Source organism: Macrotis lagotis, chromosome X, assembly GCF_037893015.1.
Source record: "Macrotis lagotis isolate mMagLag1 chromosome X, bilby.v1.9.chrom.fasta, whole genome shotgun sequence".
NCBI classification, from domain to species: Eukaryota; Metazoa; Chordata; class Mammalia; order Peramelemorphia; family Peramelidae; genus Macrotis; species Macrotis lagotis.
In genome coordinates this window covers 660315555-660336927 of record NC_133666.1, presented here as the reverse complement: position 1 = coordinate 660336927, position 21373 = coordinate 660315555, and the positions used below count along the sequence as shown (strand labels likewise).

Genomic DNA, 21373 nt, shown 5'->3' with positions numbered 1-21373 from the left:
TTCTAACTCACTACTCCAACTGCTAGATTAGAAAAGCAGTGTGTTAGAGTAGAAAGAATGTTGGCAATTCCATCTCTGCTCCTTATGACCATGGGATTGTGGCTCAATTTCCTGAGACTCAGTTTCCTCATCTGTAAAATCAAGAGGTTGGACTGGATGAACTCTTAGGTCCCTTCCAATTCTAAATCTATGGTCTTAAATTGATTGGATTTCTAGTTTCTCAGACTTTTGTTAAACACATATGTGCAATGGCAAAAAACACTATGCACTCACTGTGCTTGGAATTGTCTAGTCAAACCAACAAGTATTTTTTAAGCTCCCACTCTATGCTAGGCCCATAGAGATAAATGCTGGGGATAAAAAAATACAGTCTAAGTGCTCCAAGTGCTCACAAGGTAGAGAACATGAAAACCATTAGGTACAAAGTAAATGGGAAGTAGTTCTTCAGCAGGTATGGGGAACTTCTGCCATATTGTTCTGGTATAGAGGCAACCACAGGAGGAACTAGAAATTCAATAAATCTATGAACTTTTTAGGGGTGCATTAAATGTTTGACCAAATCTAGCCCTTGAATATTGTTACAAATATCCAATGGCCCTTGGGAAAAGGCCCCACTCTTGTTCTAGAGGGAAGGCATTAGCATTACCTTGGAACCTGGAAGAACTGCATTCAAATCCTGACCTAGAAGCATTCTATTTGATTCTGGTTAAGTCCCTTGACTTCTCATTGTCCTAGGCAGTTTTCTAAGTCTGTAAGTTGGAGAAAAGGTAACAACCTATATGGTGAAAGGAGTTTTCTCCTCTTGGAGTTTTTCATATCAGTGAAATCATTGCTTCAGTTTCAAATTCAAAATATATGTATTGTGTTAATAAATGCTAGTGTGATTAAATGGAATTGGGCTAATATTACAATTCTGGCCTTATAGGATCATAGATTTAGAGGAAGAAGTGACTTTAGTGCATAGGTGTCCGATCTTTTAGCTCTTTTGGGTTACATCTCTCAACAAAAAACTTTTCAAGGGCTGCATATAGAATTTAATATTTATTTATGAGTACAATGTAACCCATATTACCAATGAGTCTAGTAATAAAATACAATAATGCTCCATGACTGGGCTTTAAGGGTACCATATGGTCCATATGCCACTTGGGTTGAATACATTGCTTTTGTGCATCTGTCCCAACTCCTTCATTTCATACCTGAGAAAACTTAGGTTTATAAAGTTTAAGGATTTAAAAATCACTCACTCAAGTGGTAAGTGGCAAAGCAGGGATTAAAATCTGTGTTCAATGTCTCTAGATTCATGAGTCTTTCTATCATACTAAGCTACCTCCTATGGATTGTAGTCTACTTTGGGGAAGATGGGTAGCTAAGTAGTAAAGTGAATGGAGCCTGCCCTGGTGTCAGGAAGATTTGATTTTAAATCTGGCCTCAGATTATTACTAAGATTACTTACTAGCTGTGTGACTCTGGGCAAGTCATTTAATTCTGCCTCAGTTTCCTCTTCTATAAAATGAGCTGGAGAAGGAAATGGTAATTCATTCCAATACATTTGCCAAGTAAACCCAATGGGGTCATGATAAGTCAGAAATCAATGAAATAACAACAACAGGGAGCATAGGTTATATATAATAGTGTCTATGATATTTAAGACCATTTTTAAAATGCTGAGAAAAGCACTTAATAATATGTGTATTTGTGTATTTATTTATTTGTTCAATGTCTTAGTAATATAAGAAACCAATCGATGAGAATTTATTATGTAACACAGTTCTAGGTGTTGGGGATAGAAAAACAATGGTGAAATAATACCTCCCCTCAAGGAGCTTATATTCTTTTTGGGGAGACAGCATATATAAGTATAAATATACGCAGAATCAATACTGGGGTAGTTTAAGGCAGGGGGCTCTAGCAGCCTCTATGTAGAAGGTAATGGTTGAACTGAGTCTTAAGGGAAGGAAAAGATTCTGAGAGGTGGAAGTGAGTATGAACTGAAAAATCATCTAGTTGAGTGACTGAAATATTAGATGGGAAGTTGAGAAATTTGACTTCTTAATCCTTTAATCCCTGCTCATTTATCCCCTTTTTGTTCCATAAAATTAGGAACTAGAAAGACACATAAAAGGTAATCTAGTCCAATTCTCTCATTTTTATAGGGAAGAGATGGACATTTAGAGAGGGGAATTGCTTTATTGGAGGTTACAAAGTATGTGTCTGATTTGGGATTCAAACCTAGGTTGTGAGATCCTAAGCAATAAAGGTAAAAGGAATCTTAGCAGCTATCCCTAGCCCAACTCCTTCCTTTTTCAGAGGAGGAAACTGAGGCCCAGAGAGGTTTAGTGATTGACCCAGTGTCAGACAGGAAGTAAATTCGCAACTAAGCACTTTTCCCACTCAAGCACAACTGCTTTTGTCCCCTGAGTCCTGGGTCTTGTCCCCTAGGGCAGACAGAAGAAAAATTCACAGTGGGTACTAGCCTAGAATTCAGTGAATATCATCTTGAGATTGAGCTATCTGTCTCTGCTGTTCCCATGCTTAAAAGCCTCAAATAAATTATGTTCTCTTAATATTTTCAATGCTTTAGTTACATTAGAAGAATTTACTTTTGTATTTGGTTGTTGTAGAGACCATAACAAACCCTTCTTTCTCTAACATGACCAGGCCCAGAGCTATCGTAAATCAATCCCTTTGCTTCAGAGTAATGTTGCAAGAACGCTGTGTAACTCATGGCAAGAACTCGTTCTTTATACCCTTTCTTTGGGGTCTATTGCTTTGCTCTGGAGGAGTTCTAGCTCCTGGAAAAATCCAGGGAGGACAGTTGGCATCTTACCCCTTTGGGGCTATGTGAAGCATGGCTTGCCTCATGCCTCTTGAGAACTGGGGGCTCTTTTCACTCCTTCATCTCCCCCAGAATGTGTATGGTTAATCTGTTAACTAGCAGAGTGGGCTGGGGTGGAGATCAGCACATTCTTTTGGGATGTATTCAGGACATCATGGGATGAGGGGCTGTAGGAACTGACAAGGTGTAATGATGTCATTTCACAGACTTTCCCTAGGTCAACAAACATTTCTTCTCTCCCCTCCCCCTCCCCCCACCAGCAGCTAGCTGATGAGAAGAGAAATCTGTAGCTCAGTCCATGGCTTGGATGGGGAGATTTGTAAATGAAAATTTTTTTACTGGCGATGAGGCAGGCACATCTAAATCATAAATAGACACAATCTCACATCTTCATCAATTCACTGGATGGTTCAGAAGCTGAGCAGAGCAGTTTTCCTTCTCTGGTCAGGAGAGAATCCAAAGATTGCTAAGGCTGTAAGGGACTCCAGAAATCATAGACTAAATCATAGACTAAAGGAGTGGAAAGGTGGCCCAGAGCACTTGTCCTGAAGTCAGAAAGATCTGAGTTCAAATTGAATCTCAGATACTTACTAGCTGCGTGACCCTGGTCAAGTCACTTAACCCCTAATTGCCTCCCCCAAAAAATAAAAAATAGAAGTCATAGAATATAAATCTAGAAGTGAAAAACACTTTGAAGATCAGCTGGTTTAATCTCCTAATTTTACAAGGAGGAAACTGAGGTCATAAAATTTGGGCCCTTAAGTCACATGAATACTAAGGGGGCAGGCAGATTTGTCATTCGAACCATAGTTCCCTGACTCTGAATTCAGGTCTCTTTCAGTTGCACCACATGGCTTGTTGCCAAGTCATCATATTCCCAGAAAGAAGGATGTCCCATTCATTCTAAGTCTTTGCCAATTTTTGACAATAGGTTCTGAGAACTAAGAGTAGGCCAACCATCTTTTCCTAATTCCTTCTTGCTGTGATATGAACTCACTTTCTTCAATTCTTTCCTCCTGGGATAGGGAGAGCAGCTAGTGACCATCCTTTTTGTATTAAACCTTATGCATTAGAGTGATACCCAATAAAATATATTAAATTGCTGATTTATTTGTATATTATACCAAATAGCTAACACAACAACATAATTCATCTATCTGTTATAATTTGTGTTTTGAGGGAAGCTAAGAAAATTCCATTAATAAAAATGTTTTCTTATATTATTTCTTTCTAAGAAGTCTCCTAGTCTGGGAATACATATTAGAGACAGACTATAAGAACCTAGAGGACCCTCAGATCTAGTTCAATCCCAACTAGATTTAAGTTTTATAAAGCTCTTAACAAATATTATCTCTTTTTATCCTCACAATAACTCTGGGAGATAGTGGTTATCAATAAGCTTCTTTTACATATGAAGAAATTGAGGCAGATAGAAATTAATCAATTTAACCAGAATTGTACAGGCAGTGAAGTATCTGAGGCTGGACCTGAATTTAGGGCTTTCTGAGTTCTTTCTATTGTATCATCCTTAGATGTTTTGGGTAACCTGATAAACTTTTGGTAAAGGAAAGAACTTAGTGAGGAAAAATTATCAAAAGAAGTCTCTTTTCTTTCCATTTAATGAAAAATGATTTTTCCTCCCCCAGGAAAGCAAGTATTTTTTTCTACCACACCTCCCACTGCTGCAACCAACATGAAGGTAAGAGAATATTTGGAGGTCTTCTTAGAGCATTTCCTTTTTATTCTGGAAAAAATTTTGCTGAGGCTATCTCTTAAGATACTGGAAGGTCCTAGTAGACTTTAGAAGCCACTGGATTGTGTCCTGCTCTTGGTAGGTGAGGGAAAGAATGTGGAGAAAAGAGTCTTCAAACCCCCTTGATCTGGGACAGGAAGAAGGTCATGAAGATGAGTATGGGGAGAGGCAGGAAGCTCTTCATTTTCTCATTTGCTTCTGCATACAGATAGGAGATACGGGGGGACAAGTCACTGCAATTTTTTATGATTTAAGAAGATCACGTCTTTGAACTAGATGAGTTCACTTTTCATGGAAGTCTATAGACAGAATTTTAGAGGGAGGGACTTATAATATTTTGTCTTGATTTTTTTTGTAGACATCCACTGATGTCTACTGTCCCATCATAAGCAACCTAACTGAGCAAAGAAGCAATTCCGAACATTCAGGGACCATGTTGAGTTACCTTCAGAACATGTCGATCAACTTACCCAATGAATCTCTGTCAAAGGATACTGCCTTCAATTTTACTGAGGTAAAACTTCTTCCATGTGGGCCTACTATGTTGAAACTTATTGTCTTTGGGAATAAACTATGTGTGGCTTTGGAATTTTAGTAGTTGTAGGAGATGTGTGTATTTTGTAGTTAGAGCACATTATAATCTCAGCAGAGTGGACTTTGAACCCAATAGAGTACTAAACCTTCACCCATATCTCTGCTCCAGTTCATTAGATTTCTATTAGACTCCTGAAGTTAGAGCTAGGATGAGGTTGGTTGATACTTAAGAGGAGACAAGAGTTAGACTTGATGTCTAACTTCTGTTTTAACCTCTTTTCTCCCCTCTAAACAAAACAAAGCAAAACAAAACTATAACAATTCCAGTGTATTTGATTGCTTTTGGAATATAGTCCCTCCTCATTGGAGGTCTTCCAGTAAGAGCTGGTTGACTACTTCCTTCTCAGGCAATTCTTATTTAGGCAGTTTTCTCAAACTGGCCCTTGAGGTTCCATGCCATTCTGAGAATCTCACTTGTTGAGGAGACTTTGGGTACTCGAAAGCTATTCTAGCGCAGTATGAGCTGCTAAAATGGAAAGTCTTTGAATGTGGGCTTGTTGACTTATCATGTCTATTATGTGAAAATCAGTCTGGATCAGACTTAGGTAGCCATATGGCACAGTGGATAAGGGTCAGGGAGACTCAAGTTTGGCATCGTGGATCTAGAGGAAGATGAGGGTTTGGTCACTGAAACTCCTGAGGAGCATCCTCCTAAGCGATATAGGGTTTTGACCTGCTGGGTGAAGGGAGTAGTCACATTAAAGAAATGTTTCATCTTTGAAGTAGAAGGGATTTCAAAAGTCACCTAAAATCCATCTGGGCTCCTATATTTAGAATATTCTCACTTTTCTCCATTTTAGGAGCTGGGAAAAAATTATAAAATAGAAATAAGATTTAATTGAGAAACAGAAACTCATAATCAACACTGTTTAAAAGCCTCATACCTAGAACAGGCCCCCATTACTGATGGACTCTTTTCACCTGGACTACCCTGTCAGCTTACTCCTTGCTCAGAAAGATTAAGGGTATAAAGTTCAACAAATATATATACTTGAATTATATCTATCTATCTATCTATCTATCTATCTATAAATACATATTTTGATGAATATATATATATATACTCTTGAATTGTTGAATATATATGTGAGTCTTTGTGTGTATATAATATTATTATATTCTTTGAATCATTTATATTTCCCAATATGTCTCCTCCTCCAAAAGAGCCAAACTGTATTTTAAAAAAAGTAAAAATAAAAGGAAAAAAATTTCCAGTTACTCAAAACTAACCCAAACCAACCTTAAAAAAGGTCTGATATTATATACAGTGTTCCTCACCCATAATCCCCCACCTTTGAAAAGAAGGGATGTGGAGAAGTCCTTTTGTATCTCTTGTTTGGGACCAAGCTTCTGCACATGCTTATTAAGTGTCTACTGTATATCCAGCACTGTATAGGTAAAACAGCCTCTAATGGAAAGGAACTCACTTTGTACTGGGAAGAAAACACATGTACTCAATGACAATAATAATAATAATAATAAGTTCTTAATAATTATTATCTCATTTGATCTTCACAACAACCCTGGAAGGAGGTGCTGTTACAATCTCCATTTTATACATGAGGAAATTGAGACAAAGATTAAGTGACTTACCCAAGGTCCCAGAATTAGAAAGTATCTGAGGGTAGATTTGAACTCAGATCTTCTTGATTCTAAGCCCAGCATTCTATCCACTGTCCTAGAAAGTCATGTCAGGAACATGTTAGCAACATGAGGGAGAGGAACGGGAAAGACCTCATCTAGGAGGTAGCCTAATTTGAAACAGTGATTAAAATACTCTCAGAAATAATTCTAGGAATGGAAACAGATTTTGTTGCTTTCTGGATGGTGAGAGAGGCATTTCTCCAACTGTCCATATAGCATGTGAACATATTAGCATATGTCTAACAGGAATCTTGAGATAGTAGATAAAGCTGGTCTTTTAGTTAGGAAGATCTGGATTCAAGACTTGCCTTTGATATAAACGGATTTTAACCTGGGCACCTCAAAGTACATCCAGATAACTCTCTAAGGTATATCTGCAGAATAATTGCCCATCTACATTTACAGAAGGAATATCCTCATGAAGAATTGACTTCACTAATGAAATTGCAGATCTGGTTCCTTCTCTCTTCCCTCTCTATTTCCTACCCCCACCTTCCATCTCCAGTCTAGAGGGCACAGTTCATAGAGTAATGGGCCTGGGATTAAGAAGACCTGAGTTAAAAATCAGCCTCAGATACTTTCTATCTGTGTGATGCTGAGCAAGTCACTTAATCTCTGTCTGTCTCAGATTATTCAACTGTTTAAGACTGGGGATCCCAATAGTACCAACTTCTTAGGCTTGAGATGAGAGGATGAAATGAAGTAATATTTTACAAGCACTTAACAGTGTCTTTCACATGGTAGGTACTTAAAGACTTTTTTTTCCTTCCTTCTTCTACTCCACCCAAAATTTGTCAAGAGTAATGACATGAATAATATTTCATAAATGGAACTGGAAAATCATTAATTTTCTCCATCCCCAGGGTGCCCAGTGCTTGGGAGATTTGTATATTAAATAGTAACAGAATATACTAAGTACTATGTTTGATAGCAATCCTTTCTGGAAGTCTACTTTGACTTTGCAGTTATACTTCATTAAAATTCTGTCTTCACCAAGCATTAATGATTCACCAATTAAATGAGGATGCTAGAGGAATGGGCAAGATGGAATATTCACACTGGGAACTTGGCAAAGAAGTAATACTATGGAAAATGCAGTTTCTCTGGTGTCAGGGGACCTGAGTTCAAATCCCAACTCTGTCACTTACTACCCCATGACCTTGGGCAAACAATCAATACATAAACACTTACGTTTGTGCTGGAATACAAAGTTAAAATTAAATAGATACTCAAAGAGTATACATTCTTTTGAAGTTACTACCCCTGGGTTTCAGTTTCTCTGTAAAATGAGAGGTTTGGACTAGAGTAATTAATCTGAACATTTATTAGGCATTTTCTGAGTATAGAGTACTGGGTATTAAATACTTGCCCATGAGAATCTTATATTCAAAGACAACATGTAAATAAGTAGCTATTTCCTAGATACTTAAGAGAGTAGATGGGAGGTGACTTTTTTGGGGGGGTAAGGTTCCCCCTTCTTCCCATTTTATATATATGATCTAACACTTGGAAATGTTTAGAGTACTCTAGAATCAGATTTACAAATCTTTTCTTGTTTTGTGTGTAGGAGAAGGAATGAAGGGCTAAATGGAAGGAACATTGGAAAAGAGAATGTTTTTTAAAGGTTGTTTTCCTTTATTACTTGAATCAATGACATCCCCTCCTTCCTAACCTCAGAGCATCAGAAGATTCAAAAATTTTGAAATATTCTCACTCTGTGTTTGGGACTGGGGAAACCAAGTCTGATGACTGTTGAGCACTCCATCAAACAGGGGCCATGCTGGGAAGATTCCAAGGTGGCCTTGCTGGGAAATGTTATTACCAAGGCAGCCTCCATTGAGAGGAATAAGAAAGAGATTTCTGAACTTGCTTTTGGGAAGAACACAGAGGTCTCTAAGCCACTTGTCAGACCCATTTCCATATATTTCCATGCATTATTTGCATATCAATGTAACAGGCTGGTTTGGTGTTAAAAGGGCTTATTATAGGGAAAGTCTCCTGTTTAAAAATATAATTTTTCTTGCATTTCAGAAGGTTCCTTTATGGGCTAGTGCTTCATTACTTGCCTTTGAATAAATGAAAAGGTATTTATTAAGCACTATGTGCCAAATATTAGGGATACAGAGACAGCAGAAAAGACAGTCCTTACTTTCAAGCAGCTTATATTCTAATGGGGGGGAACATTTAAGAAAAGCCAGGAAAGGGTTTTTTTTTAAACTAGAAACCTAGTTTTACTGACTGCAATTTCTATGATAAGAGACTAGGTGTACTGTGAAGCTAATAAATATAGGGAGTTCCTTAAACTATGGGACTTCTTTAACCTGAGTTCAATGATCTTGTTTGTAAAAAATTTTGGTTCCTGAATTTTAATCTAATTGATTTCCTTTGTCATCTTTTTTATTGCATACATTTAAAAATTTGATTTTGAGAGGGGGTTCATAGGCTGAATCAGACTTGTAAAATTTCCTAAGATCCCATAACAGGTAAGGACTCCTGTCTCACAGGGAGGGTTAGAGGTTCTTTAGATGGGGTCACTGACACAGTCTTTGAAACAATGGTGGCCTTGAAAGAAGTACAAATGGAAGTGAGCAGTGGGAAGTAATACCTATTTAATAAAGGAAAATGGCTAGACTAGAATATGGTTGAGGGTCTGGGGACTGGTAATAGACAGTGTCATTCTAGATAATGGACACAGATATAGATATGATTATATATAGATATAGATTATAGAAAATGACAGCCCAGTACCAGTATTCTACAATTTGAAGGTAGAAAGGGTTCCATTTTTAAAATGGTATTTCCAGTACAATGGACAGTTCCTGGCCCATAGTAGGTGCTTAATTCAATCCTATTGAATTCTTTTAATGCAGAATTCTCAGACTTAGTGGAAAAATAAAAAGCCTGTTGCAGAGTAATTGTTTAATGAATATTTGCTTATTGGCTGATGCTGCTTTAATTCCCAGGTGTATCTTCCAAGAAGCAGCTCAGGTAGGTAGTTACCTGATATCCTGAGAAGCATTCCACAAAATCAATCCAGTCAAGTTATGATGCAGGGAAGAGCCAGGTACAACAACAACAACAGATAACTCTGAGTGTTAACAGAGAAAAACAGCACCCCTCAGCCCCTCACAACTCCCAAACAGTGCCTGTTGTGTTATTTATTTATTGCTAATGAGAATAATCTGTCTCACACCTAATACTGTAGAGGCAGCAGCTCAATATTTAATTGTTGCAAATTAAAACTATCAATTTCATAAGCTGTGCATAATGGGAACATTCAGCTGAGATGCCACTACTCTTGCCAATACACTGTTGGGGATAAAATGGGGAAAATTAAAAAAAAGAACAAAGAACACAAAAAACAAATGGTATCAACTCAAACAATCTTCCCACTGATAAGTAGAGCCAATGATCCTCACCTGTATCCTGAATTCTGCCCAAGCAGAATTCTGCCAGACTCAGGAATTTCTGAGACTGCCCCTACTCCACCCGCTGGCTTTAGAATCAAAAGACCATTTTGGAATTGAAAGCAACCTTACAGAATGTATAGGCAAAACTTGTTTCATAGACCTAAAGTCTGAGTTCCAGAGAGGGCAAGGTCAAGATATAAAAGACATGGGGCTGGGGCAGCTAGGTGGCGTAGTGGATAAAGCATGGGCCCTGGAGTCAGGAGTACCTGGGTTCAAATCCAGTCTCAGACACTTAATAATTACCTAGCTGTGTGGCCTTGGGCAAGCCACTTAACCCCGTTTGCCCTACAAAAACCTAAAAAAAAAAAAAAGACATGGGTCTGGAACTCAGATGCCCTGACCTGATGCTGTTTCCATGATGCCAAATTGAGTTAACTCCATCAAGTTGATTCTTTGAAACCAATATTCAGGGGCAAGAACCTTCCATCTCTCCTACCTCCATGTACCTCAGCCCAAGTTGCCAAGTAGTTTAGTGTGTTCCAAATCACCCCCCCCATTCCAAATTTATCCCAGTCCAACCCTACCCAATCCAATTCAATCCAAATGAATTTAATTCAACAAGGAGTGATTATATACCTACTTTGTGCCAGACATTATATTGGGAATTGGAAACACAAAGACCACTCACTATAAATCAGTTCCTGCTCTCTGCAAAGGGATCATATTCTATTGGAAGGGAAGAGGGAGCAGCAAGAATACACAAAACCAAGATACATATGTGTGTGTATACATATTATAAACACAAAAACACACATATACATATATTTATAACATTTTTATTAAAAAATGGAACACTAATAATTGAGGAGTCAGGGAAGGCTTCATGTAGTAGATGACATGAACTGAACCTTGAAAGAAACTAGGGATTTTTAGAATCATAGGTGAGGAGATAGAACATTTCAGGCTTGGGAGTAAAGGGAGGAAGAGAATGTGGGTGAAAGATGGACTGAAGCAACCAGGGAATACTAACTAGGTCCATTGGATTGGAAATGAGAGAATAAGAAGGGAAACAATGTGAGACAGAGAAGTCTAGAAAGAGGAGTTGGAGGCAGATTATGAAAAAATTTAAAATACAAATTGAAAAACTTATATTTTATCCTAGGGAGCTATTGGAAAGTCTTAAACAGAGTAAAGTTACATGGTTGGGTTTGTCATGTGGTCCAGAGAGAAAATCTATCTTGGCACACTTTGGGGGTGGTTTCCTTTTTTAAAGAGAGATTTGGGATATTCTCAGCTCTGGGAATGAGAATCCCTTCTAATTTGAAAGCAAAATTTGAGTAAAGTGCTTCACAGGCCTTAAAGTTAGATATATTAAATAACCTATTGGTCTTTCAGGGACCCTTCACAGCATAGATACCTCTATAAAAGACCTGATACTAAATTGACCAAAATTGCTTAAGTAGTACTAAAATGATAGAATCTTAGAATTAAAAGAATTCTGAAACATCAATCTAGTCCAGTCCAGAGTTGAACAGGAATCCCCTTTATAATATTTCTGATGTGGTCTTCTAGCATTACAGACTCCCAGTGATGAGGAACTCACTACCTAAAGAAGAATCTATTTCATAGATCTGGTGGTTAGAAGGTTTTCCATCTATTGAGTTGAATTCTGCCTCTGGGACATTTTCCCCTCATTGTTCCTGGTTATATCCTCTTGGGACAGGCAGCACATGACTAATTTTGTTAACAAGTCACAGTCCTACTAATACTGACTGGCAGCAATCACATCTCTTCTTCCTCAGACATTAATTTCTTGGAAAATGTCTTGAAGAAGGCAAAAAGGATAGTGAAAGGCCTTGAGTTCATGTCACTAGAATTGTTTGAAAGAAATGGGCATGTTTAGTCTGGAGAGGAAGATTCAGGGGCATCATGACACCTGCTTTCAAGCTTTTGAAGGATTGCCCTTTGGAGGAAGGGTTAACCTTGGACTAGTTGGTCCCACAGGAAAGAATTAGGAATAACAGGTAGAAGATACAAGGATGACAGTTAAGGATCAATGTCAGGGAAAATTTCCTATGAAAAACAGATGTCTAAAATTGAAATGGCTTGCCTTGAGGGATGTTAGGTCTTTTTTTTTTTCTTGGGGGTCTTAAAACAGAGACTGGATTACCAGCTGTTGGGTATGTCCTTCATCCCAGGTCTTTCAAATGGTCTTATAGCACATCAGTTTCAAGACCTTCAGTATCTCAATCACCTTTCTCCTAATACACTCACCAACTTAGACACAAATTTCTGAAAGATTACGTTTAATCCCATTTGCTTTTAAATAGCCTTCAGATCTATCTTTCTAGACTCATTGGATATTCCTTTCCCTTCCACACTTTACAATCCAGTCAAACTGGCCATCCTTCTTTTCTGTACTTCTATCTTCATGCCAAGCATATTAAGCTTCAAATACACTCACTCTTCATCACTATCTTAGAGATCTCTTTTTAAGGTATGATTCAGGTGCTATTTTCTTCATGATGCTTTTCCTGATACCCCAATAACTAGAACCTTGTCTTTCAACAAATGCTATTTTTAAACTGCATATATATTTATATTTATAATGTTGTTATACATTTTTTTGTATTTGTTGCCTTCATTAGAATTGTAAGGAAGAATTGTTTCATCCTTAGTATTGCCCTAGTGCCAGCATAGTGCTAAGTAAACACTTAGTAAATCCTCATTGATTGATGGATTGATATTGCCTAATATTGCTTATATAGAATCTTCAGAGCATACACTAAGCAAAATTATTTTTTTTCCTCTTTAGGCCTTCTTAAAAACTGTGGGAGAGGTACTTCATCTCCCAAGTTGGACAGACATGAATAAGGTAAGAATAAAAGTCCCTTTGTTCTCCAAAACTTGTCTTGGCTTTCATTTATCTCCCTAGGAATGTTACACACAAACCTGCCATATCTGAAAAAATGAGAGTCTTTTGTCCAAGGAAGTGTTGACTGAATAGACTTAGAATAGATTAAAGACTCTTGCCTTAGAACTTACTGGGAGGGTTTTGGAAAGACCTAACTTGGGGCTGCTAATGGGTGCCATAATGCACAGAGTTATGAAGACTCATCTTCCTGAGGTCAAATCTGACCTCAGATACCCTGGACAATACACTTACCGTCCTTGTCTCGGTTTCCTCATCTGTGAAATTAGCTGGAGAAGGAAATGACAAACCACTGTAGTATCTCTCTGCCAAGGAAACCCCAAAATGGGATCACAGAAAGTCGGATCCAACTGAAAGGACTGAATAGGAACAACCTACATATGGCATAACATTTGAAAATCTAATGCTATATCTACATCACAATGAGACTTCAATAGAGGGTTTGATGGTGCTATTTGCTAATTTTTTTTTCTTGGTTCTGATCTATGATTTCATCGTTGAGTGTGACTTCCTATATGGAAATTCCTTCTACCACCAGCAGATCAACAACTCTTTTGTAATTTATGGTCTTAAAGTTGGGGTGTTTAACTTGGAGTCTGACTTAAAAAATTTTTTTTGATAGTTATATTTCAATCTAAATTGATTTCTTTCATAATCCTATGTAATCAAAAACATTTGAAAAGGGTTTCATTAAATTACCAAAAGAGGCCCCCAAAAGGTGAAGAAATCAATGTAGAATGTTGCTTGGGGGACTTTATGTGTCAGTGGCAAGACTTGAACCTAGGCTTTCTGGGTCTGAGGCCAACCCTCTGTGAGTCAGCTACACTGTTCTACCTCTGATTGTTATCTTGTAAACACATCAATTTGTAACCTAACAAAGATCAGAAACAATCTGGAATGAAGCCAATAATTCATAGTTTGCTTTGTAGTTACTTGTCTTTTGTACAGAAAATGAATTAATTTTTTTTTGGAAAAATAGAATCATAAAAAACTCATTGTGGTTTATATTGGCAAAGAGAGAAAGAACTAAAAGAATCAGGGGACAGATGGTCTTCCATTGAGGGAGGATGTCTTGTGTAAATTAGAGAAACTAAATTAGATGAGGTTGGAAAAGACATTTCTAGTTCAAAACCTAGGCAAATGGAATTCACGAACGAGTTGCCCCAGTGTACTGGGAAGATGAGAGAGTGAATGTTTCCTGATTTCCTTCCGCATGGGAGAGACATTTAAAGGACTGCCAAAAGGAGAACTTGAAAAGTAGTGTTTTATATATAATTTTAAATGAACTTATCACAAATGTTCTGCTGCAGAATATAAATAATCATGAAATGTCCTGGCTCAGATGTTCCTTTCTCCTGCTCTGTATGCATTGAACAGAATGGATGAATCAGTCATCACCTAACAGGAATGTATGCCAGACATTGCACCATTATATGCTGAGACTATTGGAAATCAGGCAATGGGCCTAGAAGGTTTCTAAAATTGAGCTCTCTTTTCTATTTCCAGCTTGTTAGAGTGTCATGGGAAATCGAGTTGTGGGAGAGCTCTAGAGGAGTTTGGTTGCCAATAGATGTTTTCTAATTGAAGCAGAAGGAGGAAGATTGGTATTGGATGCATGGGCAGATGGAAGCAGCAGAGAGTTGGAACTAGGGTGGGGCAACTGGGACATTGTCCCCAGAACATCTACATTTAGAGGATGCAGATTTTAAAGACTCTAATAATTGATCTCACATATCATTCAACTGAATTTGTCTGTATATTTTTTTGTATTATTGTCACATTATGAATTATAAAGTTGTTCTGTGGATACTTTCATGAGGCTTATATAGGGTCTGTTGCTACTGTGGAAACCAAAATAACTTCCCATAGTAGGCACTTTATAAATATTTATTGATTGATTGATTGCAACCCCATAAATGTGGTATTGTGTACCCAGAATTGGATTTAAAGTAAAGATTCTTGGATTTGTAAACTGATTTTGTTGTCTACCCTTTGGGTGACTGGAGCAGAAAAGTTAAGCAGAGGCAGAGAACATGAGTTCCTGACCCTCTTCGTTAAGGATTTTGGACAGACACTGAACCTTTCCAGGCATCAGTTTCCTTATTTGTTCTCTTTGCACTTAGACTACAAGCTCTTTTACCTTTTTTCTCTAGTTCTTAGTATATTGTCTGCGACATAAATGGGTGCTTATTGACTTACTATAAAATAAGGGGGTTGTTCTGGAGGACCTTGAAGGTCCCTTTTAGCTCTTAACTAGTGTCCCCCCAATCCACTGCACAGGGTATCTCTGAGATCTTTCAGGTCTAAGTCTTATAACTCATGAAATGCCACTTTAGAAGCTCTGGTTTCTGATGGAAAGTCAACCTGAGAAAAGAGACAGATCCTTTGTATTGTTGGTGTTGTTTTCTGTTTGACAATTAACAAAGGAGATGCTTTATTAGAAGGTCACAAGGCTCCACACTATATGAAATTGCAATCCTTGGAAGAGATGGAAGTTCAATTTAGTAGAATAATAAGGACTGGAAGCTAATGCAGGTTTCTTCAAGGAGGAAATGCCACCATGGGGTCAGTGAAAAAAAGTCACTGGATCTGGGATCAGAAGCTGCAGATTCTAAACCTAGTTGTGCCACTTGCTAACTGTGTAACCATGGGCAAGCAATTCAGTCTTCTCAGTTTCCCCATCTCAGATATTAGATGTCCAGCAAGTCATTTTCTTTCTTTGTTCTTCATTTTCTCCATCTATAAAATGAGAGGGTTGGATTAAATATTGCCTTAAGGTTACTACAGGTATACATTTAAAACTCTATGAGGTATAAATCAAAGGGGCTGAAGTTGGTGATCTCCAAAGTTTTCCTGGCCCTAAAGTTCTGTTGGAAATTTAAAAAGTCATAAGAGAAAAGGAGGACAGTGGTGGGGGGAGGGCAATGCTTCTTTTTTTCTTTTTAAATGAACTCAGAAATACTGTTAAAATTCAGAATATTATCAGCAAGGTAATATTCCTAGGAATTCATCAATGAATTAAAATGACTTCTTTCCAACAGTAAAGAGAACAAGTTCCCTGAGGGCAGAGACTGTTTTTAATTTGTTTATTTTTTTTTTTACACCATAGTCGTTAACATAGGTTTTAGCCCATAATAAGTACTTAAGAAATGTTTATTAAATGGTAAAGTCACATTTGTATAGGTCTTTATAGGTAGGTATGATTAGTGAAGTGGTGCAATGGCTAGGGCACTGGTTTTGGAACCAGGAAGACTCATCTTCTTGAGTTCAAATCTGGCCTTTGCCACTTAATAGTTGTGTGACACTTAACCCTGTTTGCTTCATGTTTCTCATCTTCATAATAAACTGGAGAAGGAAACAGTAAACCCATTAAGTGGTAGGATTCAGTCTGTTTGCACTGGTTTGGCATAGCTGATACCTAATTTTATACTGAGTTCAGTGAACTGGTTGTTAAAAAAGCACTTGAAATGAGAGTTCTCTCTGAGATTGGCACCTGAGCCCATGTGAAAACCACAAATTTACATTCCTTACCCTTTTTTTTGGTAAGGCATTGGGGTTAAGTGATTTATCCAAGGTCACACAGCTAGGTAATTGTTAAGTACCCGAGGTCGGATTTGAATTCAATTCCTCCTGACTCCAGGTCAGATACATTATCCACTGCACCACCTAACTGTTCACCTTACTCTTTTTTTAATGATCATTTGTGTGACAGTGCCTGTAGTAATGTTCATTCAGTCCATGGGTGAAAAATAAATTGATGGAACTGTGCTTGTAATATTTATTCGTTTCTTAAAACTTATTATACAAGGGCAACTAGATAGTGTAATGGATAGAGCACTGGCCCTGGAGTCAGGAGGACCTGAGTTCAAATCTGACCTCAGCCACTTAATAATTACCTAGCTGTGTGACCTTGGATAAATCACTTAACCCCATTGCCTTGTAAAAAACAAAAAAAAAACCTCATTATATATTATTGATGAAATACTATATTTTAATTCTCTCTTTTTAGTTACTTCAGTAAACAAACATAATGTAAAGAGAAAAAATACCAAACAACCAGAGAGTAACAAGTTGTCATTTGTTTCTGCTTTGTGTTACTTCCACAAATCCCTCAAGATCCTTGAACGGTGAAACCAAGCTGGGACAAGATGAACTGATAGAAATAGAGATGTCAAGGGTTATCTTATTGCTCATTTTAGAAGCCACTGAAGTAGGAAAAAAGAGTTAGAATAGGTAGAATTCTATTCTCCCCCCCCCCTTTCTTTATCTTCTGTATATCTTCAAAATTGGCTGTTGTGGTCACATGGTTGCTTTTGTTCCATAGGATATGTTTGCTTATTGTGAGTAATATAGCATAATCTAGTTTTGTGTACCTATTTTATTGTTCTTATTTGAGTTTTAAATGCATGGAATATTAAACTACTTTTCAGTAAATCTTTTTGTATACTTAAAAACAGTCATTAGGTCAGAGAACCAGTTGTTAAATTATTTGAATCCTGCCACTGAGCCCTCCCCATTAGCTTTACCAAGAAAACTCTAAAATGAGGTCATGGAGAGACAGATAAGACTGAAACAACTAACCAACAACAAAAGTGTGCCTCAGTTTTAAGACCAAGAGGTTCTAGAACCTTCCAAGAGGAAGGAAATAAAGCTTTGAAAAGTTAAACAATTTGCCTATAATCATATATAGTTGCCAAGCTGTCAAGGCAAGATCAGAACTCAGTTCTTCTGAGTCAAGACCAAAAAATTTTCCACTCTGCCTCTTATGGAGAATCTAAACTGATCTCAGAGGAATGTTTCTGATAATTAAATACTTTCTCTTTGACATAACGTTTCTCTATCTAATGTGATTTTTGTTCATCAATCTTCCATTTTCTTTTTCCCCAGAAACCTTCTGTTGGGCTGGGTTTAATTGACACCATTGACAAAGTTCTGTGGCACATAGCTTACAATCTGCAAACCTATAAAGTGGCTGTTTCCATCCAGGGCTCAACTTCAATAGCAGGTAAAGGGGGTCTGGCAACAGGATTTAGTGCTTGCATAACACCTAGAGTGGGGAGGGTAAATCACGCAGGATGGATGCCAGTCTCAGTATCACTTCCTCCCCCTCCCTATCTCAACAATCAACAAACATTTATTTAAATATAAAACCACAGACTGTCTCAGCTGGAAAGGATCTCAGATCTAGTCTTCCAATCTGATAGTCAATAAATATTTATTAAGCACTGACTATTTCTAGGTAAGGAATTCAAAAAGAGTCAAATACAGAGCCTGCCTTTACAATGTTCCCATTCTAATGGTGTGGGGGTGGGTGGGAAGGGAAATATTACATATATAAGTTGTGGTTCAATCATTTTTCAATTGTGTCTGATTCTTCATGGCTCCATTTTTCCATTTTCTTGGCAAAGCTATTAGAGTAGGTTGCTCTTCTCCAGGTCATTTTACAGATGAGGAAACTGAGATAAGTCAGGTTAAATGACTTGGCCAGGATCATGTAACTAGTAAATATCTGAGGTTGAATTTGAACTCAGGAGGACTTTCCCGACTCCGGACCTGGCACTATATGTATTATCTAGCATCTATGCCATCTTTATTCATGTTGATCTTAACTCTTGGACAATTTGGTCAGTTGGAGTTGTAACTAACACCTTCATGACCTGGGAGCCCATGTTTGGATTAATGAACCACTCCAGATTTACTTAAGCAGGTACTTAGATGATATTTTTACATCTAAGGCTTTCCAGCTTGATAGCACCCATGAGCCAAAGGCTTGCTTAGTCTTTTGAGAAGCCAGGGTTACCTGTACATCACAATGGGGAACAATTAGGAGCCTACAGGAGACTTTCTGAAGCTATCTTGTTGTGTATGAAATGATGCTTTGTGGAAACTCAGCTAGAAACAGGACAGATGTATTCAAGTCAGTGGTGCATGAACAGGCCGATGGCAGCATTTTCCTGCAGGCTTGGAAGCTGAAATCGCTTAATTGAAGCCACATTCTCCATTCAGAACAGAAGAATAGAAACAGCAGTGCCTGGAGATGGATAAAGGAATTGAGAATAAAAGAGTCGAGAACAAGGTTTCATAGAATCAGCTGGAACTGTTCAGTGGCAATCTATTTTTCTAAAGGAATAGTCAAATAAAGCTAGATACACTATTGCCTTTCTATTTTAAAGATTGTTATCTCCCTGGATAGGGACATTCTGGCTCAAGCCCTTCTTCTTATGGCTAGGGATAACTGGTACAACATAAGGTTAATTGTTCCATGGCTCAGTTTCAATAGCTGTCTGTCTCTCCTCATTTTTATATCAATGCAATTATTTATGTGACTGATGAGTAAATGACCCCCATTTCCTGTTATTTGTTGCCCCCTTATCTCTTATTTTGGTCCCTCAAGTTGTCTAGAAAGGGGCAAACATTATGAATCTAATGTAAACTGCCTATGGGATAGTACAAATTATATTGGTAACATTGCAGATGGGACATTCTAAACTTTACAATGACTCCTAAGTGCAGTGACTGTTGTGATAACTTTGGGGACTCTGTGACATCCCAGCCAGTCTTCTGCAGTCACACTGTTAAGTGACCTGCTTCAGAATGTCTCCTCCACATATTTTATCCTTAAAAGAATCATCTTCCAAAGGTATTCGTCCTCTCCAGGGAGATCATTCTATTTCCTCACAAAACAGCTGGGGTTTTACAATCAAGATTTACAGTAGCTGTTGAGAGAGCAAACTCCACTTTATGGGGGAATTGGGCAGTAAAGGTTATTGATTTTTATCTTCCTTTTGGTTGGTTTGTGCTTGTAGAGTATTCGTTGGCCAAAGTGCCCCCAGAGACGATGATATCTCAGCACTATCGCTTTCCTACCCAGGGACAGAGCTACATTCAGATTCCTCGGGAGGCTTTCCATAGCACAGGTAAGTCATGACTGCACCAGGAAAGCCATGACTGGCAGTCTCAGCAACTCTCTCAGTCTCTACCCTTTGCCCTCACCTGAAAGACTTTTAGGAAGAAAGAGTCTATATACATCATTGTCAAACTCCCCCAGGCCTCCAAAGAATCTGCATCTAAGAACCCAGGGAAATTCTGTGAAAGATCCAAATACTAATGATATGTTATTTTTTCTAATGCCTTTTGCCAATACATCTTGTATCATGGAAAGGGTTTGAGGAATCAGAAAGCCTATACTCTAATTATGATGAGTTTAGTAAATAATTATGCGACCTTGGTCCAGCCACTCAATTTCTTTGTCTCAGTTTTCTTTTTGTTAAGGGGATGAAAACCCCTGTCTGCTTTGTGAGGGAAAAATGACTTATGTAGCATAGTGGAAACCCTGCTGCTTTGGGAGTCTGAGGCCATTGGTTTGAATCCAAGCTTTGCTAGTTACAACCTGTGTGACCTTGGAAAAATCATCTCTATGTCTTAGCTACCCTGGCTTCCTTATCATCACCTCCATTTAACTGATGAGAAAAATGAATGAGTCTCACCCAAATGATAAGACCTGAATAGTATATGTCAGAAGAAGAATTTGAAGTCAGGTCTTAAAAATATTTTATTAAAATTATGTAAAATTATTTTTATTTATATAAAGACAATTTTTAGCATTTATTATTTAAAAAGTAAAAAGAAACCAAGATCTTCCTAACTCCATTTCAAATGTTCTAACATAGGCTCATAAGAATAGAGAATGAATTGAAACTTCAGTGGTATATCATTCCTATTTGGTAGATAATGTCATGTTCCAATTCATTTTGGTACCTTCTCTGAAACTTACCATAGAATTATCTAAACCAATGAAAAGACAGATAATATAGGCAAAATCACAGGATGTATCTGAAGTGAGATTTGAACCGGTCTTCTTCACTTTGAGATTCTCTATTGACTTCAATGTGGGAAAAATCTTTGAGCTCATGTAGTCCAATCCTTTCATTAACAATTGAAAAGAAAAATCTGAAACTCAGAGAGATAGCTTATGCCAGCTTTCCTACCTAGCAACTATCAGAAACCAATCTGAACCTACTTCTACCTGATTTCAGTCCAGCCCCCTAACTTCTCCACCATCTGCCATTCTTCCCTTGGCCATTGGTCTCTGTGGTCTGAGAGGCATTCTGTTGATGATATGAAATATTAAAACAGAGATCCAATCAATAGGATGAAGCTAAGAAGTGGGAGCACGAATTAACATCTCCACTGTTTTAACT

At 37.7% G+C, this 21373-nt stretch overlaps 1 protein-coding gene across 1 annotated transcript in view; it reads left to right on the top strand.

Annotated features, from left to right (window-relative positions):
• ADGRD1 (adhesion G protein-coupled receptor D1) overlaps positions 1-21373 on the top strand; it is a 490642-nt gene that overhangs the window by 63661 nt on the left and 405608 nt on the right. Inside the window, exons 6-10 of the mRNA XM_074205246.1 lie at positions 4486-4538; positions 4951-5106; positions 13056-13115; positions 18060-18177; positions 19979-20089. Coding sequence (XP_074061347.1) covers positions 4486-4538; positions 4951-5106; positions 13056-13115; positions 18060-18177; positions 19979-20089 — 498 coding nt within the window. The remainder of the gene's footprint in view (positions 1-4485; positions 4539-4950; positions 5107-13055; positions 13116-18059; positions 18178-19978; positions 20090-21373) is intronic.